We start from the raw sequence: 25357 nt of genomic DNA, 5'->3' as shown, positions 1-25357 counted from the left end.
GAAGTCGCCATGGAGCGGCCCGCCGTGGCCTGCGGCCTGCTCGTATCCACCGGGACCTGCCCCGGGGAGCTGCGGAGGGAGGGACGGGGCCGGCGGGGGGTGTGGGGGTAAAGGGTTAGGCGGTGACGGTGACGGTGCTTTCCTTAGCGGCGGTGCAGAGCGTGGCCGGCGCGGAGGTGCGGGCTGGGCGGCGGGAGCCCTGCGTGCTGAGCCTGAGCTGGCGGGGCGGCCGTTACGGGTGAGTGCCGGGACGCGGCGGCGGAAGCCCGTTTCGGGAGGGCTGGTCTAGCTCCGGTTGTCTGCAGGGCCGGGGCAGAGCGGCAGCTGGCGGCCGCCTCTTCCCCGCTGCTCTCCCCGCAGCGCGGCCGCCGTGTCGGCGGGCAAGGCGGTAAGATGCGGGCTCTGGAGCTCTGCTCCTCCGCTCCGGTTCCCTGCTCCTCCGGGTTTCTCCGAGGAGCGGGAGCCGCTGCACCCTAAGGCTGAACCCGCCCCGCAGCAGGGAGAGCTGAGTGGCATCCCTGTCCCGCAGGACTCGGAACCTCTCCTCGCTTCTCCGCTCCCAGCAGCACGGTGATAGAAATCAGCGCTGCTGCGTTTCACTGTCGGCGAAACTGCAGTGACGGGTGTCGGTGCACGGGTAGGGCGTTGTTTGGGGGTTTTACCGGGCTCTCCTCTCTCTCCAGGATAGTTATCCAGCGGCAGGAGAAGGGAAGCTCCGACCCCGATTACATCCCCATCAACAGCCGCTTTAAGTGTGTGCAAGGTACTGAGCTGAGGGGGGCTTTCTGCTGGAGGTGGGGACCTGCTGCTCTTTATTGGGAGAACGTGGATTGGGAGAAGTGCCTTGACCTGCCCTGTAGATTGAATCTATCTCCATGGAACTACACCTCCCGGTCTGTGGAGCCCTGCCTCTTCCCCACCCTAGGGGCATAAGCTGGGATGGGGCTGATGAGTTGTGGGCTCATGTAGAGCCAGCATCTTCAGCACTTGTCTGCAGTGGCTTATATTTGGTGTCTGCTGCTGTCTGCTCCATAAGAGCAGGAGTTGGGAGCTTTACTCCAATTCCATCTTCAGATCCAAACTTCTTTAAGGTCTGACAAGCTGTCAAGTCCCAGCAGCTATGGAATGGGAAAAAGCTTCAGTCCTTGTCTTGGGGTAACCCAAACAGCAGCCTGTGTTCCTGGGGCAAGGGTTGGTTGGGGACTGAAAGCACCTTTCTCTGGACCAGCTTATCCCCTTCTGTGCAGTTCAGGGTGGTTTTGCTGTGTGGAAAACTCTAGTTCATTGTCAGCTTGGTCCTTCCTAGAGACTGATGTGGGGCAAACCATTCAGGAGTATGAAAACTCTGGATATTGGGAATCTCCCAAGTCACACATGGGTTGTGGGAAGTGGCCACCCAGGCTGTCCAGGCGTGACCCTTCTTTCTCCTGGCACTGTTATTGGCAGCTCAGGTGTAAATTGAAGCTATTTGTTCCTTTGCTAGGACTCTCTTTTGCAGGCAGGATGCTTTTTGGAGTTCTCAATTCCTGCAGCACTCAGTGTGAGCTCTCCTGATCCTGTTTTTCTCCTTTGCAGAGGCAGAAGAGACTCTGCTGATTGATATCACCACCAACAGTAAGTTCTACCCCTGCAGCCACATGGCCAAAGCTTCTCCACGCTTGGGGACTGATACTTCCCCTGATGGCGTTGTCTGGCTCTTTTAGACAGTCAGTTGCCATGACAAACATGGTCTGAAATGCCCAGGTTGGGTTACTGGCCATTGGTCAATCTTGAGCCTCTTAAATCTGTCCTGCAGGCGCTGCTCTGTAGACCCTGCCCTGTCCCCTGCACCATCATTGCCCTTCTGCTTCCCTGTCCCCTGCTCAAGCTGAGGTGACAGTTGGCCTTTGTCAGTGCTGACGACACTCGGTCTCATCACTAATTCTGCTGTCCCTCTCAGGAAACATTTCTTACTGCTTTCAGAGCTCTTCTCTGAGGTTGCAGTAGGGAGAGAGACATTCCTAAAGCCAGGAAAACGTGGCTGATGCCACGCTAGGTGGGGTGGGGGGTCTCGGGAGCAGAGGAGGGGTAGCTTAGGTTCAGATTTGTGTTGGGAACAGCAGCTGGACCTTGGCTGTCATTGATGAGCTGGGAGCACAGCCAGAAAGCCTGGTCCCAGCTGCATGAAGCAGCCCTGTCTGACCCTGTGAGCCTGTGTCTGTGCCTGAAGCAGGCTGCAAGGTCCGCATCCAAGGGGACAAGACAGCGGAGCGGCTCTTTGAGATCCCCGATGAGGAGCAGTGCCTCAGGTTCCTCGCGGAAGTGCAGAGCATCCAGGATGGTGAGCAGAGCTGTCAGTGGGTTTGTGACACCTCCTGACCACCAGCAGTTACTGATGGGGCTGATCTCTTTCCAGCCCACATGAAAGCTTCTGTTCCTGAACCTAAGGACTCAGCCAGCTGGCATCAGGTGGAGAAGAACCTCCCAACTCTGTCACACACCTCTTCTTCAGGTGCTGGACTATCACCTTGGTGTACTCTGTGTAGTGGTGGGGCCTCTGGGTAGGGACCTGTGTCCAGCCCTGCACTCATTTCACATCACCCTGTGCAAAACAAAACATCTCAGTCCTCAGGTCCTGTTGCCCTGGACTGTTGATTCCCTCTTGATTGCTGCCTTCTCTCTCCTGCCTTGGTTTGGGTCTTCACCACCCCTGTGCCCCTCTCTCATGTTCCCCTGTCACCAGCATTGATATATTGTTGTCAGATTAGCTTTGTCCCTTACTGTGGAGTTTTTTTTGTCCCTTGGAGCTGTCTGATGCCATTTCTCAGGGCACATTGCTCTTTTTTGTTTGATTTTTTCCATGACAGGGGCCCTGGGGTTTGAGGATGACTTCAACACTCTAAGCCTGGAAGAGAAGAGGAACATGCAGAACCAGCCGGGGGCTCGCCGGGAACCCCCACGGCCTCCTTCTGTGCCTCAGAACAGGCAGTAAGGGAGGGAGTGAAGCTGTTCACTTTTGTCCTTCTCTGCCTAGGCAGCAGAGCCAGTTTCACTCTGCTCTGGCTTGCTTCCTAGAGCCCACCGAGAGAGGGAAGGTGCCTCCAGAGACCAGCCCGAGGTGACCAACACCATGCGCAAGATGTTCTTGCCCAGCACGCAGCTGGGGCAGAGAGAAGGTCTGATCAAGCACGTGCTTGCCAAGAGGGAGAAGGACTATGTCAACCTTCACAACTTCAGGTGAGGGACAGGCAGAGCTGCTTGGTTCCTTCTGGGAGCTCACATCTTGCCTGGGGTTGCAACCTGGCAGCTCTGAGGTGTGGCCAAGTGTGGGTGGCTGAAGGAGGATCGGTGCAGCCTGCAAGTCAGCAAGTGTCTGTGGTGCAGCTGCTCCTTCTGCATCTGTGCCTCTCACATCTCTTGGCCCTAAAGTGAGGCTGAAACCATTGTGCAGAGAGGCCTAAGGCAGCTGTAGCACCGTACTGCTGCAGTGCTGCCCCATGTGACAGGGTGTTAAAGGAGCCAGATGCGTGCTGCTCCCACTGAAATGTCATAGAGCCATAGAACAGACTCAGGATAGTTTGGCTTGGGAGGGACCTTCGAGATCATTTATCCCCTGTCCAGCCTGGACACTGCTGTGGATGTGCTGTTGTGCTTGTTGCTGCATTCTCTGACAGTTCAGCTGCTTCTCTGCTGTAGGTTTTTTGTGGGGACATGGAATGTGAATGGGCAGTCTCCAGACAGCAGCCTGCAGCCCTGGCTGGTGTGTGACATGGAGCCTCCAGACTTCTACTGTATTGGGTGAGTGGCAGTGGCCTCATGTTGACTCCTCGTGGCTCTGGCTTGGATACTGGTGGGCTGTGCTTGGTTTGAGTTCTTGGTGTGCTCTCAGAGGTGCCACAGGCCTGAGCTGTGTCTCAGAAGAGCTGTGTGAGGGCATAGAGGTCAGTGGTGGCTTAGGGGAGGATGGTGTGACAGAACAAAGTGGATGTCCCCCCTGAGCCATGGCCAGAGCTCCCTATCCACTACCCAAGGCAGAGCTCCAGGGGTGGTTGCTGAGGGGCATTGGAGGAAGGTCCCAGGGGAGCTGTGGTGTAATTCTGCTGCTGTATGCAAGTGGGAGTAAGGAGCTGCTCTTCCAAGAAAAGCTGTTGCTAGAGGCTTCCTGTGAACCTTACTGAGACTTCAGTGGGGTCATCAGAAAGCTGGGGACAGATTTTCATCAGGGCCTGTTGTGAGAGGACAAGGGCTGATGGTTTGAACTCAGGGAGATTCAGACTTGGAGAGGAGGAAGAAATCTTTGACACTGAAGGTGGTGAGAGCCTGGCCCAGAGAGGTGGGAGGTGCTCCATCCCTGGCACCACTGCAGGTCAGGTTGTTTGTTTGTGGCTCTGAGCAACCTGCTCTAGTTGCAGATGTCCCTGCTGACTGCAGGGGGGTTGGGCTGGATGACCTTTGGAGATCCTTTCAATCCAAACCATTCAGTGATTCTGTGACCTTCCTGTAGCAGGAAGGTGATGTATGGGGAGATGGGTGTCCTAACCCAGCTGGTTTTTCAGGTTCCAGGAGCTGGACCTCAGCACAGAAGCTTTTTTCTACTTTGATTCTTCAAAGGAGCAGGAATGGCTGTTGGCTGTGGAGAAGTCCCTGCACCCTAAGGCCAAATATAAGAAAGTGAGTTCTGCTTGGTGGTGTGGGGTCTTGGAAGGAGAAATCTGAGCCAGGTTCCATCTGGGGAGTCTCTCTGCCCACAGCTGTAGAGGACCTTGTAATTTGAAGCGGAAATGTACAAAGTTAGGGATCAAAATGATTGTGTAAAGCACAGGGCTGGGTCTCAGGGAAGTGGAGTGGGTTTGGATTCTTTATCTCTGTCACCATCTCAGCCTTGCAGTGGAGAAGCAAGGTGTGTCTTGAGCTGGTGAGTGGAATCAATAGCTTTTCCTGGAAGGAAAGGGTTAAATCGTGGGATGAACTCTTTCAGAGGCTTCCACCTTGAATTGTTTCAGTTGTGGCAGCAGGACTTTATTTGTTCTGGCTGGTTTAAAGCCAGCTGCTGGGTTCTGTCTGAGCTGCAGCAAACCTTTCTGCTGTGGGTTCCAGCCCAGAGCAGGTTAAGCAGCTTTACCTTCCTCCTCAGCCTGTGTCCCTTGTCACTGGGTGACCTGTTACAGGTTGTCACGGCAGGGAAATGGCATCTCACTGACCAGAGATGCCTCAAGAAGGGAGCCCAGGCTCATGACCTGAGCTGCCAGGAGGCTCCTTTGCTGTGCTTGAGTTTGGGGTGAATTTCTCCCTCCCTGGTGGAAGGGAGAGGGCAGGGTATGGCTGTGAGCAGGGGGAAGTGACTGAAGCTTGTAGATAAGCCTTGTGGTTTCATAAAGGTTCCACTGCTGCAGAGTGGGATGGGGGCTCAGGCTCTTCCTGCAGCACAAGAAGGACATGGACCTGCTGGAGTGGGTCCAGAGGAGGCCACCAAGATGATTGGAAGGATGCAGCCCCTTCCCTGTGGGGATATGCAGTGTGCCCAGGTGGCCAAGAAGGCCAATGGCATCCTGGCCTGCATCAGAAATAGTGTGGCCAGCAGGAGCAGGGAAGTCATTCTGCCCTGTGCTCAGCACTGGTTAGGCCATGCCTTGAGTCCTGTGTCCAGTCCTGGGGCCCTCAGTTTAAGAAGGACATTGAGACTCTTGAATGTGTCCAGAGAAGGGCAACAAGGCTGGGGAGAGGTCTGGAGCACAGCCCTTTGAGGGGAGGCTGAGGGAGCTGGGGTTGCTTAGCCTGGAGGAGAGGACACTCAGGGAGACCTTATTGCTGTCTACAACTACCTGAAGGCAGGTTGTAGCCAGGAGGGGGTTGGTCTCTTCTCCCAGGCAACAGAACAAGAGGACACAGTCTCAAGCTGTGCCAGGGGAGGATTAGGCTGGAGGTGAGGAGAAAGTTCTTCACAGAGAGAGTAATTGGCCATTGGGATGTGCTGCCCAGGGAGGTGGTGGAGTCCCCATCCCTGGAGGCGTTCAGAAAAGGATCGGATGTGGCACTCGGTGCCATCCGTGGTTTAGTTAGTCAGGAGGTGTTGGGTGACAGGTGGAACTTGATGCTCTCTGAGGTCTTTTCCAACCTTACTTATTCTATGATTCTATGCTAAGAGACATGCAGTTCAGCCTGGAAAAGAAAAGGCTCCAGGGAGAGCTTTAAAGCAGCCTTCCAGTACCTGAAGGAGAGCTGGGGAGAGAGTTCTTACAAGGGCTTGCAGTGCTAGGAGAAGGGGCGGTGGCTTTGAGCTGGAAAGAGAGGAGATTTAGGCTGGAGATTAGGAAGAGATTATTGGCAGTGAGGGTGGAGACACTGGAACAGGTTGTTCGTGGAAGGTTGTGGTTGCCCCCTGCTTGGAGGTGTTCAAGACCAGGCTAGATGAGGCCTGCTCTAGTGGGAGGTGTCCCTGCTGACGGCAGGGCTTTGGAACTAGCTGAGCTTTAAGGCCTCTTCCAACCCAGACCAATCTATGAATCTATGAATGAATTCTGCAATTCCAGCCTCCCCCCTCACTTGATCCCAACACATCCAATACCTCTGCAGTCAGCATGCAGCCCAGTGCTTGAGAAGGTCAGGCCTTGTTGCCCCTCTCTTTTGGAGGCGCAGGAAGGTGGTGGGCTGGGAGTTGTGTTGGCTTGGCAGATGTAGGAGAAGATCAGATCCCTGCTGGGACAGCCCATGGCAGTGCTGTGCTAGCATCCACAGGTTGGGCTCTGCAGCTGGGAACCTCTGAGCTCCAGAGACTCCTGGCCTTGGAGAACAAGCGTGTTCTGAGGACCAGATAGGTTGTAAGGCTCAGGGACAGCTGCCTGTGAAATCCCACGGGTTGGGCACATTTGCCTCAGGAGATCAGAGCTGCTCTGCCTGGCCCCCTCCAGCACAGCTCCCAGCCACAGGCTCTCCATGGTGTGCCTCACCAGAGCCCTCAGGGTCTTCTCTGCTGGTTTTGCTGGTTAGAGCACAAGGCTGAGGCTTCCCAAACAGGTCTGTTGTGTGCTTGGCAAGTTTCTGTGCCCTCCCAGGACAGCCCTGTTTGCAGGGGACCCCCAGTGTGGGGAATGCTGCAGGCTCAGCACAGCTACTAAGCAGTGAGGGATTCTCCTCCAGAGCCTTGCACTGGGCCTGGAGGTCATTTGGGTGGTTGCAAGCAGGGATAGATTCCAAAACATGGTGAGGAACAGCAGAACATCAGGCAGAGCAGAGCTGCCTTCCCACTGCCTGCCTGGGACCTCAGGAGCCCTTTTGGTGCTGCAGGTGCAGATGGTCAGGCTGGTGGGGATGATGCTGCTCATATATGCTAAGAAGGATCACCTGAGCCACATCCAGAAGATTGTGACAGAGACTGTGGGCACAGGGATCATGGGAAAGATGGTGAGTCACCAACCATTGTGTCCCTGCAAGGCACAGCACAGCCTGCTTTTGTCCCCTGGCCCATCCCTGGTGCCTCCCTGTTACTTTCTCCAGCCACCCACCTTCTCCTGTAGCCCACCACCTCCCTTCTCCAGCCAGCCACCCACCTTCTCCTGTAGCCCACCACCTCCCTTCTCCAGCCAGCCACCCACCTTCTCCTGTAGCCCACCACCTCCCTTCTCCAGCCAGCCACCCACCTTCTCCTGTAGCCCACCACCTCCCTTCTCCAGCCAACCAACTTCTCCTGTAGCCCACCACCTCCCTTCTCCAGCCAGCCACCCACCTTCTCCTGTAGCCCACCACCTCCCTTCTCCAGCCAACCAACTTCTCCTGTAGCCCACCACCTCCCTTCTCCAGCCAACCAACTTCTCCTGTAGCCCACCACCTCCCTTCTCCAGCCAACCAACTTCTCCTGTAGCCCACCACCTCCTCCTCCCCCTTCTCCAAGCCCCCATGCCCCTTCTCCAGCCAACCCACCACCCTCTCTCTGCAGGGCAACAAGGGTGGGGTGGCTGTGAGGTTTGTGTTCCACAACACCACCTTCTGCATTGTCAACTCCCACCTGGCCGCTCACGTGGAGGACTTTGAGCGGCGCAACCAGGACTATAAGGACATCTGTGCTCGGATGAGTTTTGAGATCCCTGCTGATGGGCTGCCTCAGCTCAACATCATGAAACATGAGTGAGTTTGGTTTGCTCTCCTCCCCTTTTGGAAGTGCTGCTGAATGATCCAGCTCAAATGTGGAGACCAGCAGAGAGGTGAAGGTGGTTTTAAACCTGGTGCAAAGGATTCAGGATCCCCTAGCGAATAGAACAGAATTAACCAGGTTGGAAGAGACCTTCGAGGTCATCAAGTCCAACCTATCACCCAACACCATCTAATCAACTAAACCATGGCCCCAAGCACCCCATCTAGCCTCTACCTAAACACCTCCATTGATGGTGACTCCACCACCTCCCTGGGCAGCACATTCCAATGGCCAATCACTTTCTCTGTGAAGAACTTCTTCCTAACATCCAGCCCAAACTTTCCCTGGCACAGCTTGAGACTGTGTCCTCTTGTTCTGGTGCTGCTTGCCTGGGAGAAGAGACCAGCCCCTACCTGGCTACAACCTCCCTTCAGGGAGTTGGAGAGAGCAAGAAGGTCTCCCCTGAGCCTCCATATTGAAACCATTTAAAAACTGAGAAGAAAATGTAGAGTGGATTAGTGCAGGGAAAAAATCTTCAGAAGGGAGATGATCCTTCATAATCCACTCATGGGAATGTTGAGGCTTGACTGTAAACAGGAAGAGCTTTGATAGCAGAGAGGGGGTTAGATTTTAATCTTTAAATAAAACCTTTATGGAGTAAAGAGTGGAAAAAGCACAAGGGTGTCTTTCTCTGGGGGGCTGAGGGGCTGTGGGAGAGCCCAGTGAGGAGCAGGGGAAGAGAGGATGCTGGTAGGGAATGCCTGGTGGGTGAGATAGGACAGGAATGTTCTGGAGACCACAGCCTCCCTAGGAACGTTCTGGAGACCACAGAAATCTTACTCTGCTTCTACCAGTTCAGCACCAGTCAGTCTTTGCAGTGGAGCTGACCCAGTGGTGGTCTGATCTGGCTGAAGGAAAGGCAGTGAAAAACAAGAGAGGCAAAACCCATGGTGTCACAGGAGGTGTGAGCACAGACCAGCCTGCCTGGCTGACAAAACCTGCTCTGCTTCAGCAGCTCTCTCATTGCCATCTTCTGTGCATGAGAAGCCCCTGAATGCTAGATGGACTCTGTGCAGCTAGAGAGCTTGTGAAGGTTGGTGAGGCCCACTGCTCTCGCTTCCTTAGAGAGCTGGGGCAGGGGTTGGGCTCTTCTCCCCAGGAGCAAGTGCCAGGACAAAAGGGAAATGGCCTCAGGTTGCCCCAGAGGAGGTCTAGGTTGGACATGAGGAGCAATGTCTTCCCCTCAAATGTTGTCAAGGCCTGGCCCAGGCTGCCCAGGGCAGTGGTGGAGTCCCCAGCCCTGGGTTGGGGTTTCAAAGCCATGGAGATGTGGTGCTGAGGGCCATGGTTCAGTGGTGCCCTGGCAGTGCTGGGTTCATCGTTGGACTCCATGGGCTTAAAGGTCTTTTCCAACCTAACCCATTCTACCTTCCTGTGATTCTGTAGTGTTCTTGGTCTTTTTCCAGACTGAGGCAAGCTCAGGTATGCCCATTAATCTAAGTCTTCACTCCCCTGTGAGATTCAAAGGAGGAGGACTTGGTAGTATAGCATCTGCTGCCCTCAGAGAGTTCTGCTGTTGGGCTCAATCTTTGGCGTCTCCTTTTGTCTTCCACATGTCTCGGCCTTAATCACCCCCAGCCAACCACCTCTTCCCCTTTGCCAGCTCTTGCTCTGTGTGTGCCTTGCAACACTAACTCCTGGCTCTTCTCTCCCATGCTTGTCTTTGGTTTCAGTGTTGTCATCTGGCTCGGGGACTTGAACTACAGGCTCTGTCTGCCCGATGCCAGCGAGGTGAAAAGTCTCATCAGCAGGAACGAGCTGCAGAAGCTGCTGACCTACGACCAGGTCAGTCGCCTCCACTCACCTCTGCCCCAGACATGTCAAGTCACCTTGGTTTGAGATGTGCCTGTGCTTGGGAGGAGCTGGCAGACACTCTGACTTAGACCCTGGGCAGAGCTCTGATGTCCTGGTGGCACCAAAAGTAGATGGTATCTTGTACTGGGGTTAACTGACAGCAGTGCAGGCAACTACTGCAGAGGTGTCTGCACCTCACTGAGGTTCTCTCTTACATGCAACCCACGAGCTGGAGCATGGGGATTTGTGCCAGCCACCACAGCTGCTGTGATCAGTGTTTTGCAGGAGGTATTGATCTGGGACCAGCACTTCCCTGCTGTTTGACCTCGATTCTATGCTCTGCTCTTCCCTGCTCAGCATCTCATTGAGTGCTGCAAACTGAGGCAGCACCACATGTGCCGTCAAGATGAGAGCAGGTCGGGTGAGGAGCAGCTGAGGGAACTGGGGCTGTTTAGTCTGGAGAAAAGGAGACTAAGGGGAGACCTCATTGTTCTCCTCAGCTCCCTGAAAGGAGGTTGGAGTGAGGTGGGGCTTGGTCTGTTCTCCCTAGTATCAGGTGACAGAATGAGAGAAAATTGCCTGGAATTGTGCCAGGGAAGGTTTAGGTTGGAGACTAGGAACAATTTCTTCCCTGCAGGAGTGGTCAGGCACTGGAACAGGCTGCCCAGGGAGGTGGTGGAGTCACCATCCTGGAGGTGTCCAAGAAACCTGTGGAAATGGCCCTCTGGGACATGGTTTAATGGCCATGGTGGTGTTGGGTTGGTGCTTGGACTGGATGACCTTAGAGGGTTTTCCCAACCCAAACAATTCCTTGATTCTGTGAAGGGTTGTGCCTGTGAGACAGGGATGGGAATGGTGCCACATCACCTGACAGGCAGCTGAGCAGTGAGGGGGAGGGATCCTGTCCTAGAGCTCATCCCTGCAGTGAGCAGATCTGTGTCAGGAGAGCAGCTCAGATGTTTCTCAGGCTAAGAAATGAGCAAAGGGGAGGCTGTGTCAGGTGTCAGCCAAGAACAATCCTGCAGGCTGCTGCTAAAGGGGATTGGCAGTGAAATACTGATGATGAGCCTGGAAGCTAAGGAGGGCTTTTAGCACCCCTGCAGCAATTCAGATTTCCCCTAACTGCTCTTCTGTGCTGCCTGCAGGGCCTGGTGAGCAGCACTGGGCCAGCTGCTCTTCAGCCTGTCCAGGAAACATTCCTCTGCTCTTGAATTTCTACCTCTGTCGAAAGCTCCAGGTGTGAGGAGCAGGTGGGAGGGTGTCTGCTGAATCCCTTGGCTGCAGGTGGCAGTGGCCTCTGGCTGTGGCTCTGGTGCTCTGCTGTGTGTGTGGGGTGGTTTGCTGGCTTTTGGGGTGTTTTCAAGTGCACTCTTTCTGCTCCAGCTGAACATCCAGCGCACCCAGAAGAAAGCCTTTGCAGACTTCATCGAGGGAGAGATTAAATTCATCCCCACCTACAAATACGATTCCAAAACAGACCGCTGGGACTCCAGGTGAGGCAAGCTGCCAAGCCATGGCCTCACCTATGACACACAAACCATTTTCTCCCAGAGCTTGATTTCCTCCTTCCTAGAGCTGGAAACACCTCTCATTGTTACAGCCAGGGCTGGAGTGCATAGGCAGGTTTGGACTCCCTGTCCCCTCCTCTTTGAAACAGACAGAGACTGTATGCATTGACCAGGCCCTAAGCCTCCTTTGCTGCTGCTTGCAGGAGAAAAGGAGGGTGAAGAGGGAGCTCACAGGTAGCCCTGCACAGGAAGGAGTTGCTGCTGCCAGGGGCAGTGATTCATAGATTCATAGAATAGTTTGGGTTGGAAGAAACATTCAACACCATCTAGTTCCAACCTCCCTGCCATGGGCAGGGACACCTCTCACTAGACCAGGTTGCTCAAGGCCCCATCCAGCCTGGCCTTGAAGACCTCCATAATTGCAGAGAAGGAAACTCTCTCTCTGCCTGGATATTAGGAAGAAATTCTTTACAAGTGAGGGTGGTGAAACAGTGGGACAGGTTGCCAAGGGTGGTTGTGGATGCCCCCTCCCTAAAGGCATTCAAGGCCAAGTTGGATGAGGCCTTGAGTGACCTGGTCTAGTGGAAGGTGTCCCTACCCATGGTAGAGAGCTGGAACTAGATGATCTTTAAGGTCCCTTCCAACCCAAACCATTCAGTGATTCTCTGGTTCATCCTGCCCCCTCACTAGCTCACCCCCTGGGGTGGCTGCACTGTGGCAGCAGCAGCTCCTGTCTGCAGCTGCCCTCTACCTCCCACAGCCCTGTGTGCATCTGCTGCAGAAGTTTACTCTAAATGGACACACTCCTAAGTGGGAGCTTCCAGCCAGAGAGCAGTTGGCTCTTCCTCTGCCCATGTTTATGAATCAGCACAGTAGTTCATCTGGAGAAGGACAAGCTGGGATTCAGACTTCATAACATCATAGTAATCTCTGAGCAGACTTTCCATTGTGGAAACAGCAAGTGAAGAAAGATGTGGCAGCAGGAGCAAGCAGTGCAGCTTGGGTCACAGCACACATGGCTTCAGGCCATGGCAACAGCCCTGTCTGGGGTTATTTTGTTTCCTGATGCTGGAAAGGATGGGAATTATAGCTCCTCTATAGGGCAAGGTGGAGAAGAGGAGCCTGAGGGGCGACTTCATTGCTCTCTACAGCTCCCTGAAAGGAGGTTGGAGTGAGGTGGGGGTCAGTCTCTTCTCCCTAGTATCAGGTGATAGGATGAGAGGGAATGGCCTGAAACTGTGCCAGGGGAGGGTTAGGTTGGAGATTAGGAACAATTTCTTTGCTGCAAGAGCGGTCAGGCATCGGAACAGGCTGCCCAGGGAGGTGGTGGAGTCCCCATCCCTGGAGGTGTTCAAGAAAGGTGTGACCATGGCACTTGGGTCCATGGTTTAATGGGCATGGTGGTGTTGGGCTGATGGTTGCACTCGATGGTCTTGGAGGCCTGTTCCAACCCAAACTATTCTGTGCAGTATTGGAGCGGAGGGAGGGGGCAGGAGCTGATCCCTAAGGCAGCCGGTGGGGGTGGGGTGGTGGGAGCTGGCTGGCTGGGGAGAGGAGCAGCTTGGGTGGCTTTGTGGGGCTGCTGGGTCACCCTGGCAAGCTGCTCTCGGCAGTGGGAAGTGCCGCGTGCCGGCCTGGTGCGACCGGATCCTGTGGAGAGGGAGCAACATCGCCCAGATGCGCTACTGCAGCCACATGGACCTCAAGACCAGCGACCACAAGCCTGTCAGTGCCCTCTTCCGCATCGGGGTGAGCTGCCTGCTGGGCTGGGGACTTGGTCACACCCTCCTCTGGGACGTGGCGTGGTCTCAGCACCTCTGCCGAGGCTGCTGCAAGAGCACAGAGTAAATAACTGTGAGGTGTGTCCTGCGTGTGGGCGTGCTGCTCCTGCTGCTTGGCACTCGGCACCTCTGCTGTGAGCACAGGCTGAGAGAGCTGGGGAGCTTCAGCCTGCACCAGAGGAGTCTCCAGGGAGACCTTAGAGCAGCCTTCCAGGGTTTGAAGGGGGCAGCAGGAGAGCTGGAGAGGGACTTCTGACAAAGGCATGGAGTGAGAGGACAGGAGGTGGTGGTGTCTGGCTGGAAGAAGCTGGGTGGAGATGGGACTTTGGGGATAAACTCTTCCCCGGGAGGGAGGGCAATGAGGCACTGGAACAGGTTGCCCAGAGAGGTTGTGGAGGCTCCAAGCCTGGCAGTGTTCAAAACCAAGCTGGATGGGGCTTGAGCAGCCTGGTCATGTGGAAGCTGTCCCTTCCCATGGCAGGAGAGCACTGGAACCAGATGATCTGTAAGGTCCCTTCCAACCCAAACCATTCCATGATTCTATGAGTGTCCTGCTGTTTTCCCTCCTCCACAAGCAGACACAACCTGTGAGTGGCTGTACCTGCTGTTGCAGTCTTCCTCTGATGTGTTCAGAGTGTGTCCCCAGGTTCACATCTGAATCCCTTCAGAAGTGATTGCCTGGTGGCAGATTTGGGTTTCCTGGGTTGGCAGAGACAGCCCACATCCATTTCTACTACCTCCTGCTCCTTGGGTAGCTCAAGCCTTGCCTCTCCTCTTTCTCTGGAGAATCATGAATAATGTTCAGATGCCAGTTCTGTCCCACAGAGATCACCCCCAGTATCTCCCAGCAGGGTGATCAATGACCAGAGGGACCCCAGTAACCTCTGGAGGGGTGTGTGAGGTTGCACGTGCAGCTCGGAGGTGCACCACACCTGCAGGTTCCCTCAGCCTTCTGGCTGCACAGAGCAAGTGCTTAGGGAATGATCCCCCTTCTGCCCTTGCCTTGTGATCAGAAGGTGCTGTGAAGCTGCTCAGAAGCTGTGCTGAGTGTTTCCTGGTCTGCCACAGGTCAAGGTTGTGGATGAGCAGAAGTGTCGGAAGACGTTCGAAGACATCGTGCGTATGATGGACAGGATGGAGAACGACTTCCTGCCCTCGCTGGAGCTGAGCAGGAGAGAAGTGAGCAGGAAACCCCAGTCCCTGTCCACCTCCCAGTCACTGCACTGCTACAACTGCTTCTAAAGCCCTGGGTTCAGTGAAGTGCATGATAGGAAGCTGCACTTCCCCCATAATCATGGGATCAGGAGTTGAATTAGAAGGGCCGCTCGCCCCGGCCCCTTGGCAGGTCTTCTGCCAGGAGCCGTGTGGCTGCTCCTCAGACCTGGGTCACCACAGCGGGGTCTGGGTGTCCCATGGTGGCCAGGAAGGTGATTTGTCTTTTCTCTTTGCTTGCAGTTTGAGTTTGAGAACGTGAAGTTCCGTCAGCTGCAGAAGCAGAAGTTCCAGATCACCAACGACGGGCAGGTCACCTGCCACTTCTCCTTCATCCCGAAGCTCAACGACACCCACTACTGCAAGCCATGGCTTCGGGCAGAGCCCTGTGAGGGCTACTTGGAGCCAGGTGAGTGCTCCCCCAGCATGTGCTGGTGCAGACTGCCAGCCATGTCCTCAGTCCTTCCTGTCCCTCACGTGCCACCTCTCTCACTGTCGTCCTTGTGTGTCTGCTCAGTGTTGTGACCTTTGTCCCTGCCGCTGCCTATTTGTCCTGCTCCCCCCTTTTGGGTGTCTCTGTGTTCTTGAGAGCTCCTGTCTGTTGCAGATGAGAGCACAGAGATCTCCCTGGACGTGTATGTCAGTAAGGACTCGGTCACCCTGCTCAACTCTGGCGAGGACAAGATTGAGGACATTCTTGTCCTTCACCTGGACCGGGGCAAGGACTATTTCCTCACCATCAGTGGCACCTACCTGCCCAGCTGCTTTGGCACCTCCCTGGAGGCCCTGTGCCGAATGAAGCGACCCATCCGCGAGGTTCCAGTCACCAAGCTCATTGACCTGGTGAGTAGCAGCCTCCTGGAGCAGCTCTGGCAGTGGGGAGAGGGCACTGTCCCTCCTGCTGCCCCCTGGGAGCAGGAGCAGTGCTTTACGCCTGGGCCTGCTCTGCTGGCTTGGGCCCGGTTCACTTCCTGCAGAGCTTTAGGTGCTGATATTTCCCTCCGTCACACCCAGTGGCTCTTGACAGCCTGTGCTTGTCCCCTGTTTCTGGAGAGGCTCTAAATGCTGTCTGGTAGGACACACAAGTGATCCTAGTACCCTGTGTTTTCTGTTGGGCTGGTGCTGGCAGCTCAGCTGGGTGGCACTGGTGTTTTGTAAGGGGGGGATGACAAAACACTTCCTGCGCTGCCTGGGCTGCTTCTGCAGGCATGAGGGCTCCAGAGTCCATTTGCTTCTGGATCCTTGTGTCATTCACTCTGCTCAGGGGAAGAAACAAGCAGAAACAGGAGGACTGAGGAAAGGGCTTTGGTGCTGTTAGGTGCACTGATGAGCAGAGCACAGCCAAGCACCAGCCTTGCAGCCTCTCTGTCCACTTCCTCTCTTGCCAGCCACAGTGAGTAAGCTGCTCTGCAGAGCAGAGATAACTGCTCCTCTCCCCAAGCTCCACCAGCCCCCCCACATCAATATTTATCCTTCTGAGGGCACTTTTGTTTGCAAGGCAGGGGAACTGTGCCCTGCTCACCTCTTATCTGGTGGTGTCTCATGGCTGGTTCTGAAGCTAAGCCCCAGTTTGGGGATCTTCATTCTTGGTTTCCAGCCTGGGTTTGTTCCTCTCCTCTGGCTTTTCCTGGCCTTGCCTCGGTGGGGTCCAGCAGTTGATGAGGTTTAGTCCATTCTGGTTCAGCCAGGAAAGCTCTTCCCTTTTTGCTCATCTGAAAGATCAGCTCAGTTCTTTCAGTCTCTCTGACATGTGACACCTCATCTGTTGTACCTCATCCTTCCATGCAGTTTTTCTGTCCAGGAGCTGCTGCCTTTTCACATCTGTAGATTGGCAGCTTCCACTCCATCTGATTACCCTTCTCTCTTTTCCCTCTGGCAGCTGCACCATGCCTCTTCCAGTCCTTTTGTTGTAGGTGACAGCTTTTCTCACAGCCCCAGCACTCAGGCAGGCATTTTTCATACCAGAATTCTGATTTTGTAACTACAGGATCAGGCTCTGCAGAATCCAGGTGGGAAGATCCAACATCTGCCTTCTCACTTCAAGGAACTGCTCCAGGCCTCAGGCTCCTCATGCTTTCCAGGCTTTGACTGAAAGCACATTCTGGAAGAGTGCTGAGCTTGGGCTGGAGGATTTCATCCATCCTGGGGGCTTTTCCAGCTGCTTTCTCCTGCTCAGTGCTCAGCACTTGGTGCTCCACAGACAGGACCTGAGGCCTGGACTCAGCTTCAGCCCTCACTGATGCACACTGTTGCTTTGCTAGGAGTTCTCCTGCTTCCTTCACCTCTCTCTGCTTCCTCCTGCTGTTCAGTGAAACACACAGAAATACAGAGGGCCAAACGGTGGGAGAAGAACACTCTGTCCCAGTATGCCCAGCAAAGGAGCAGGCTCTGGTGGGCTTAGTGTCACTGCAGTGTTTCACTCAGAACATGCTGAGCCAACTCAAGGAACACAACGTGCAGCAGCCCAAAGCAAAATGCAGTCACTTGGATTATAAAGCTGCTGTCACCTTAGAGCTATTTTAGGCCCTTTGGGCTTGATCCTACCTCTGAGTGGGGAAATTCTTGGAGACAAGACAAGCTGAGCTCTTCCTGCCACATGTGCTCACCACTGTGCAGCCCAGATGTGTTCTGGGACAGTGAGGTGTGTGTAGAGGATGCTCAGAATGTGAGGAAGGTGCTGGGTTTGTGTGTGAAGAACCTTTACTTTATTCTCCAGTACCTGAAGGGGGCTACAAGAAAGCTAGGAAGGGACTTTTTACAAGGGTTTGTAGTGCTAGGATGAGGGGCAGTGGCTTTGAGCTGGAAGAGGGGAGACTGAGACTGGAGATTAGGAAGAAATTCTTTACAGTGAAGGTGGAGAGACACTGGAGCAGGTTGCCCAGGAAGGTTGTGGATGCCTCCTCCCTGGAGGTGTTCAAGGCCAGGTTGGAGGAGGCCTTGAGCAGCCTGCTCCAGTGGAAGGTGTCCCTGCTGATGGTGGAGGGTTGGCACTGGATGATCTTTAAGGTTCCTTCCAAGCCAAACCATTCTGGGATTCTGTGATTTTTCCCTCCTGCAGTGATGCTGTGCTGGGGCTTGTCACTCCCTGCCCTGAGCATTTCTGCCAGCCTGGCTAAGCCAGGCTTGTCTGCAGCAGCAGCAGCAGATCTTGGGGAGCACAGGTCCCCACGGGTCTGAGAATCCAGTTTGATGTGGAATGGCACAGGGGAGGGGTGCTGGGAACAGCTCTGCTGGCTCTCCTGGGAGCAGCTGCCGACACCTGAACACCACAGCTCTGGGATTTCAGTCCTGGTGTCTCATCCTGGTCAAGAGGCTTTGAGAGGCCTCTTGCAGACTCCTGGTCAGGAGGGGGTTGGCCTGGCGGAGCTGCTGGCGCTGGGGGCTGTGGGAGCAGAGGAAGAGCAGGGCAGGCCTGGGGAGGTGCAGTGAGGCTGGAGATGACTCACCCCGTTACGAAACAGCCTCTCTCTGCCATCCCCAACCTGCCACTGCCGTCCCTGCGCCGGGGAAGGGCGACCTGTGCCAGCTCCTGGTGGGAGCAAGCTGTTGTGGGCAAGAGGCCGGGCCCCTGGGGCTCTCTTCTCCTCAGTGAGCCTCCAGAGGAAGCTGAGGTCACCACGGAGCTGAGATGCTGCTCCCCACAGCGCGCCCTGTGCCGTGGTGGCTGCGGCTCTTCAGCCTTTGGGTGAGCTTTGGTTGCTCTCAGCCGGAAAAGTCAATCTGCTTGACCACCCTGCTCCTCTCCCCTCCTATGGGCACCACTGCAGAGTGTCTTCTGCTGGTGCTGTGTTTGAGGGTGGCCAAAGGGCTCAGGCTGGCAGCCCCCGGTGGGTTAATGCTCTTAGGTGGGGCCAGAGGAGCAGCCCGGGGCACAAACGCTCATTTCCCTGACTGCACACAAAGCTGCTTAGGGGGCCCGTTGGCTCCACAGCTGCCACTCGCTCAGGGACACAGATTTAGCCTGGGGAACGCTTTATCTCTGGCCTGCTCACCAGGGCAGATGGCTGGAGCCACACAGGGATGTTTATTCCCAAGCAGGAAGATCCAAGGAGGGCAGCTTCTTCCCGGTGGCCACCTCGCATCTGCCCGCGGCCTGGCTGCTTGCTGGGCACCAAGGGTGCTGCTGGAGGCCCCTCCGAGGAGCTTGTGGGGATCCTGAGCAGGTTGTGCACCATGTGAGCAGGATTTTTGCTAATTGGCAGGCAAATCTCTCCCTGCAGGTTTAGCTCCGTGGCAGTGTCAGCAAAATGTGCGAAGGGCCTGGCAGTCGTTGGGGTCTTGTCATGCAAATGAGGTTTCTGCGGGGTCTGGAGGTGCATTTCCCTCTCTTAACCACGCTTTTCCCTCTTCTCTCTTTCCCACTGCTCTCAGGGAGAAGACAGCTTCTCAGAAAAGGTAACACAAGCAACCCCTCTGCTTCTCAGTGCCTTGTTTGTAAAGGAAAGAAAAAGAAAGAAAACCAGCCAGAGTTTTCCCTTGTTCTGTGCTGCAGAGGGGGAGGGGGTGGGTGCAGAGGGAGCCTTGTTCCAGCAAAGCCTCTTAGTGCAGCTGTGGGTTGGATGGGAGCAGGCTGGAGCACACGGTGACCCCGCAGCCAAGGTGGGGCCAGCCCCACTGAGCTGTTCAAAGCTCACCACATTTGCTCTGGGTGGGGGGGGGGAAACCTCCTGATCCTGGCAGCAGTGGTAGGGACTTCCAGAAGGGATTGGAGACCTTTGATACATCAGATTTAGCTCCAGCCGTGCTCATGGTGTGGGGTTCACCACAGCACCCTCTGCAGACGTGTGTGGAGAGAGAGGAATGAGTTGGAAAACTGAAGTCTTTTGCCTCTGCTGGGCTTTTTGTGTCCTTGTGGAGGCCAAGGAAGGCTTTGCACAGCAGACAGATGTTCCTCTGCCTCCTGGAGCAGCAGAGCCTGGGCTGCCAGCTCATGCAGCCACCGGTGCCAGAACAGGGTCCCTGCTTGGCTTCACACTGGAGGCCAAGCAAGTCACATCTGTCACTGGAAGAGCAACTGGGGGATGCTGGGAGGGTAGCAGTGTTGTTCCTGCTGTCTGCAGCTTCCTGGACTGGTGTACATGTCCCATCTGCAGGGTGTCAAGGTTCAAACAGGAGAGGGGATGGCTGTCTCCTCCCCAGGAACCCGGAGGTTGAAGCAGATAAAGCTCCCAGCCCCCTCCCTAGCAGAAGGGAAGGGAGGAGGTTGGTGCCTGCCTCAGGGAACACCCTTCTGCAGATCTCCGGGGAGGACATGGACCTTCCCTTCCCCGCTCCCGGCAGCAGAGGGCGCTCCGGGCCCGGCGCAAGCGAAACCTAGGGACCAGCTCCTCCTCCTCCTCCTCCTCCTTCCCCTCCTCCCCCTTCTCTCTTCTAAGCAGCTGGGCTCTCCTGCCTTGGGGCTCTCCTGCCTTGGGGCTCTCCTGCCTTGGGGCTCTCCTGCCTTGGGGTCTCTGCAGCTCTGCCAAGCAGCCTGGCAGAGCCGGGCACGGCCCTGCCCTGGTCTCCAGTGCTGCCCCAATGTGAGGATTCCCTGCTGAGAGCCCTGAGCCTCCAGGGGGTCACCAGCTCTTGGCTTTTCCCTCTTGGTGGAAGCTCTAGCACACTGCTTCTGAGCCTGCCCTGTATGCTTGTGTGACTGAGGCAGATGTGTGGCCACGACTCAGCCTCTGCTATCTGGGAAAACCATGGAATTGTGGGATACTTTGGGTTGGAAGAGACCTCTCAGCTCATGGAGTTCAACCAGTAACCCAGCACTGCCAGGTCACCACCAAACCACAGCACCACATCTCCATGGCTTTGAAACCCCTACAGGGATGGGAGCTCCACCACTGCTCTGGGCAGCCTGGGCCAGGTCTTGACAACCCTCAAAGGGGAAAAATAGTTCCTCGTGTCCAACTGAACCCTCCCCTGGGGCAATTTGAGGCCCTTTCCTCTGGTTCTATCAAGAAAATTCATCAGTGTGTGGGGCAAAGCTGTGCTGTGTGGCTACTGCCTGTGCTGGTGGGGCTCATGCCAGGCAGAGGTGTCTCTGGGTGCACTGGGAGAAACAGGACCCAGCCCCAGCTGCTGAGGGTGGCTGTGTGTGCTGCAGAGGGACAGTGACTGCAGCTGTCACTGCACTGATGGCTGAAACAAAGCTCTTTGCATTGGGTTGTGGTGCTCCTCTGCTGGTGTCTTGGGTTGTGTTCCTGCTGGTGCTCTCCTTGGCTGGGTGCTTCTGCTGGGGGTGCTTCAGGAGAGCTGGGCATGGCTCCCTCCTTGGGAGCAGGAGGGGTGGTACAATCGAGCTAACCACTGATCCTGTCAAACAATGTGATGAGGTGTCTGAGCAGCTGGGCTCCTTGGCTGCTCTGAGAAAGGGGGAGAATGTGACAGTGGTGTCAGGGTAGCTGTTCAGACCTCAGCCTTGGAGAGGAGGAGGGAAGCTTCACCCAGCTGGGCTGGTTTAGCCCCAGAGAGCAGCCAGGGTGAGAGCTCAGAGGGGTGAGGACAGGCAGGTCCTGCACTCTGCATCCAGAGAGCAGCTGGAGGAGCTTGTGCTGGGGATGGAGGAGCTTCACAGGTAGAAGCTGATGCAGCAGGGCTTGTTGGGCTCCTCCAGTGTCAGCAGCAGGGTGGGAGCTGTGATTGGGCCAGCAAGGGCCCCATCCTGTGGGGTATGGTGTGGCTGGGCTTGTGCCTTGGAGCTGTGGCTGAGACTCTTGGGCAGCTCCAGGAAGGAGCAGGGAGGTTGTGGGGGGCAGCAGGAGGAGCGATGGCTCTGTGCTGGAAGATCCAGGACAGGGCCAGAGGAGTCCTGGGTCCTGCTGCTTCCCTTCTCCAGGATGTCTCTGCTGAGCCCCTTCCAGTGGGGCTGATCTTTCCCTGAACCCTCATCTGCTCTTTGCCACCAGGAGAAATCCATTCTGCAGATGGACTCCCTGGACAGCGAGGAGGCTGGGGAGACACCACTGCAGGTGCCAAAGGAGATCTGGCTCTTGGTGGACCACCTGTTCAAGAATGCCTGCCACCAGGTGAGGCCTCTGGAGAGCCTGGGGACCAGCTTCAGGACTAGCTCCTGGAGATCAGCTCCAGGCTTGAGGCCCTGGCTGGGGCCTTTCCCTCTGTCACTGTATGCTTCAGCCTTTGTGAGGAAGCTGACTCTCTGTCCCTGTGCTGTTGTTGGCAGGAGGACCTCTTCCAGACCCCCGGCATGCAGGAGGAGCTGGAGCAGATCATCGATTGCCTGGACACCAGCATCCCCGAGACAATCCGTATCCTTGCTGTGCCTCAGGTCCCAGGAGCTCTGCTGGGAGAGCTTCCTCAGGAGAACTTGATATGACCTTTAGTTGGCCAGCTCCCTCTTAGGCTGCCTCCCCTCTGTGCCCACCAAGGTAACCTCTCTTGGAGCTGAACCTGTGCTGGTAACAGGGCAGAGCTCTGGGAGCTTCTGCCAGGCTGAGCCAAGCAGTAGAGCTGATGAGGGGGATGCTGGGGAGCATGGTCTGGGGAAGGGACTAATGGAGCAGAGGGCTTCTGTGGGGCTAGAAGGTGGGGAAAGGCAGCACAGAGCAGGTGAAGCAGCACCTTCCATGAGTGGGGGACCACAGAGGAGGAGGAGAAGAGAGGCTTTGGTGTCGGGGACCTTGTAAGGCCTACGAGGAGGAAGCAGAGATGAGGCAGCTGGGGGGGAGGAGAGGCAGGGGGCAGGCTGGAGGAGCAGTGCCCATCTGCCAAGCGTTGTGCCTTGATTCCTGCTGCCACAGCAGGCAGCAACCACTCGGTGGCTGAAGCTCTCTTGATCTTCCTGGAGGCCCTGCCAGAGCCAGTGATCTGCTACGAGCTGTATCAGCGCTGCCTCGACTGGTCCCACAGCAGCAGGCTCTGCCGACAGGTACCCCGCTGCCCCTCTGTCCCCACTGCCCCCAGGCCACAGCTGCCCCTCTGCCCCTGTGTCCATCTGTGCGCTGCTGCTGCAGGGCTGCCAGCTCTGCCCTGGCTCTGGCACTTGCTCCCTTCCCTGGAGCTGGTGAGGACCCTGGGGAGCAGACCAAAGGGGCGGGCAGGGTGATCTGGGATGCTCTGACAGTGCTCTTCTGCCCCAGGGTAGGTACTCTAGTGTCTCCTAGCAGTGCTGGCGGCTTCCAAAGGGACCCCAAGTGTGCCTTGACCCTGGATGCAGTGGGGCACAACAGCCCTGGGGAGGGGAAGAGCCTCAGCTGGTCCCAAGGGCTCGAGCTCCTGCTCAGAGCTGCAGTTGCTCTGCTTGCCCTAAGGGCTGAGGGGCTCTGGTGGGCAGCAGGTGAGGCCAAACACATCCCTGGGCAGAGGAGGTGGTTTTGGAACATGTTTTCAGCCCTGGCATCAGGAAGTCTCTCACTCAGGTCCTCACACTGCTGCTGTGCATCCCGAGGGGATGCTGGGAGCGAGCAGGAAGCAGCCCCAGGGCAGCAGTGGTGTTTGCCTGGTGCCAGGGCTGTCCTGGGGCACAGTTACCAGAGCCAAACCCCACGAGTCCCACCGGCACGGGGCTGCAGCCGGGGGCTCGCTGCTGTCTCCCTGGGCCTGCAGCTCACACCAGTGGTCACACAGCGGTCTTGAGGCCACAGAATGGTCCAGGCCGGAAGGGACCTCCAAAGGTCATCTCGTCCAACCTCCCTGCAGCCAGCAGGGACATCCCCAGCTAGACCAGGCTGCCCAGGGCCTCCTGGGGGGAGGCAGCCCATCCAAGCCAGCGTGCTGCAGCCGTGTGAGCTGGGAGAGCTTCCTGTCCCTGTTGCTCCCACAGGTGATCTTCCAGCTGCCGCGCTGCCACCGCAGCGTCTTCCGGTACCTGATGTCCTTCCTCCGCGAGCTGCTCCGCTACTCGGAGGACAACAACGTCACCGCCCCCATGATCGGTACGGGGTTGCCCCCTGCTGCTGCCCCCTCCAGCAGACCCTCACACCTTTCACACCCTGTTCCTGGCCACTCCCCTGCTCCCGGCATGGGGGGGGGTTGGAAGGGACCCCTGGAGATCATCCAGTCCAATCCCCCTAGTTAAAGCAGGGGCACCCACAGCAGCTTGCCCAGGATCACAAGGGCCAGCTGGGGTTGGAAGCTCTCCAGAGAGGAAGACTCCACAACCTCTCTGGGCAGCCTGCTCCAGGCCTCCAGCACCCTCACACCAAAGAAGTTTCTCCTCCTGTTCAGGTGGAACCTCCTGGGCTCCAGTTTGTGCCCATTGCCTCTTGTTCTGTTGCTGGGCACCACTGACAAGAGTCTGGCCCCATCCTCTTGTGCCCCCCACCCGTCAGCTCTTGCTGAGTATTGATCAGATTCCCTCTTAGGATGCTCTTCTCCAGGCTCAACACCCCCAGGGCTCTCAGCCTTTGCTCTTCACAGAGATACTCCAGGCCCCTCAGCATCTTTGGAGCCTCCCCTGGACTCTCTCCAATACTTCCCTGTCTCCCTTGACCTGGGGAGCACAGTAGTGCAGTTGTGCAGCTGTGTGCTCACCAGAGCAGGGTGGAGGAGGAGATCCTCCCTCCTCCAGCGAGCCCTGAGCAGACCCCCTCTCAGCTGCTCTGCTGGCTGCACAGCCCCAGGTCCCACAGCCTTTCCTGACTCTTTGCTCTCCCCTCCACAGCCGCCCTGTTCTCCAGCCTGCTGCTGCGCCCCCCGCCCAACCTGCAGGCCAAGCAAGCTCCGCAGGAGCGCCAGCGAGCCATCAACTTCCTCTACAGCTTCCTGCTGGCCGGGGACGAGGAGTGACAGCTGCCGAGTGCCAAAGCCGGGCGCCCCGGCTCTCCCCGGGGCGGGGGGGCGCCCAGCTCTCCCCGGGGCAGCCGTGTTTACAGATGGAAGGGAGCGTCCTGCCCGCCCCTGCGCCCCCGCAGGACCCACGCTCGCCGCACTGCCATCCGCCACAGAAGCCTCCTGCCGCCTCCTGCCGGCTGGGTGCGCCCCTCGGTACCCGCCCGGGCGCCGTGCCGGTGGGCCGCTCATCCCACAGCAGTGTCACCAGCTCCCTGAGTCACGCTTCTCCCTCCTCCTCACCCCCATCTCCCCGGAGCTTGGCCGGGATGGGTGGAGCCTGCCGCTGCTGCCGGAGGGCCCTGGCGTGCCCGGTGCCCAGCTGTGCCTCTGGTGTTCACTGACTGCACTGGTGAGAGCCCCGTGCTGGTGGGCGGCGCGTGCCACCCTCTGCCACCCAGCCGATGGAGCCCACCCTCACGCCCCATCACTGTGCCATGAAAGCTGGACTGTGGCTGTCCCGGGAGGGTTCCTCTGGACGCGTGGCCCCTTCCCCTTGGCGGCCTGGTACCCGCTCCCCTCCTTCCTGGGCTCTGTCCCTGCACTCTCGCCCTTCTGCTGCTGTCACCTGGGCCTTGCTCTGTTCTTCCCTCTTCCCTGTGTCCCACTTTTCTTCTGGGACATGAGATGGTAGGTACCATTTGTGCAGGGCTGTCCCTGTGTGTGGTATGGAGCAGGACACGGCTCCTGTCCCCCTGAGCCAGAGGGGCTAGAACTGGAGCTGAGTGGCCAAGGGTGACAGCGGATGCTGTCCTTCCAGGACAGCTGGGGGTAGAGGGGGTTGTTGAGGAAGGACCTGTGGTGCCAGGGTGGCACTCAGCTTGGGAGAGGACACCTCTGGGGCCCAGCACTGATGGGTCCCACTGCAACACTAAGCAGGGTCCTGCCTGCTGGGGCTGTGTGGCTTCACCTCCAGAGACAAGAAATGGAGGAGGGGGGAGGGGTCTGCAGTCCCAGAGCTCCCCCAACCCTGGGTGCCTGTGGGGCTCCATGGTCCCCCTGTATGATAGGGGGGGGGAGGTTTGCCCCCTACCCTGTGGCTCTTTTTTTCGTTACAATTTTTAAATTACATAATTTATTGGAAATGGTTCATTACAAATAAACCTCCACTCCACAAGGGC

The 25357-nt window shown here is 56.8% G+C and overlaps 2 protein-coding genes across 2 annotated transcripts; both read left to right on the top strand.

Moving 5' to 3' along the window:
- Positions 1-9: 9 nt before the first annotated feature.
- LOC128898116 (inositol polyphosphate 5-phosphatase OCRL-like) lies at positions 10-2358 on the top strand. The gene is made up of 6 exons (XM_054169818.1): positions 10-42; positions 120-238; positions 684-763; positions 1576-1688; positions 1796-1805; positions 2213-2358. Exons 1-6 carry the CDS (start codon positions 10-12, stop codon positions 2356-2358), a joined length of 501 nt encoding a protein of 166 aa, XP_054025793.1.
- OCRL (OCRL inositol polyphosphate-5-phosphatase) lies at positions 2210-24235 on the top strand. The gene is made up of 20 exons (XM_054169367.1): positions 2210-2320; positions 2396-2491; positions 2847-2967; positions 3055-3216; positions 3676-3777; positions 4536-4650; positions 7264-7380; positions 7913-8100; positions 9841-9952; positions 11345-11454; positions 13083-13218; positions 14319-14429; positions 14706-14871; positions 15070-15305; positions 18834-18857; positions 21356-21475; positions 21631-21715; positions 22208-22335; positions 23230-23341; positions 24070-24235. The coding sequence occupies exons 2-20, from the start codon at positions 2401-2403 to the stop codon at positions 24192-24194; spliced, it is 2361 nt and encodes a 786-aa protein (XP_054025342.1). The 5' UTR covers positions 2210-2320; positions 2396-2400; the 3' UTR covers positions 24195-24235.
- Positions 24236-25357: the final 1122 nt, after the last annotated feature.

Source organism: Dryobates pubescens, chromosome 18 (genome assembly GCF_014839835.1).
Source record: "Dryobates pubescens isolate bDryPub1 chromosome 18, bDryPub1.pri, whole genome shotgun sequence".
Classification (NCBI taxonomy): Eukaryota; Metazoa; Chordata; class Aves; order Piciformes; family Picidae; genus Dryobates; species Dryobates pubescens.
The sequence above is the reverse complement of the archived record's forward strand: the minus strand, read 5'-3'. Positions and strand labels throughout refer to the sequence as shown.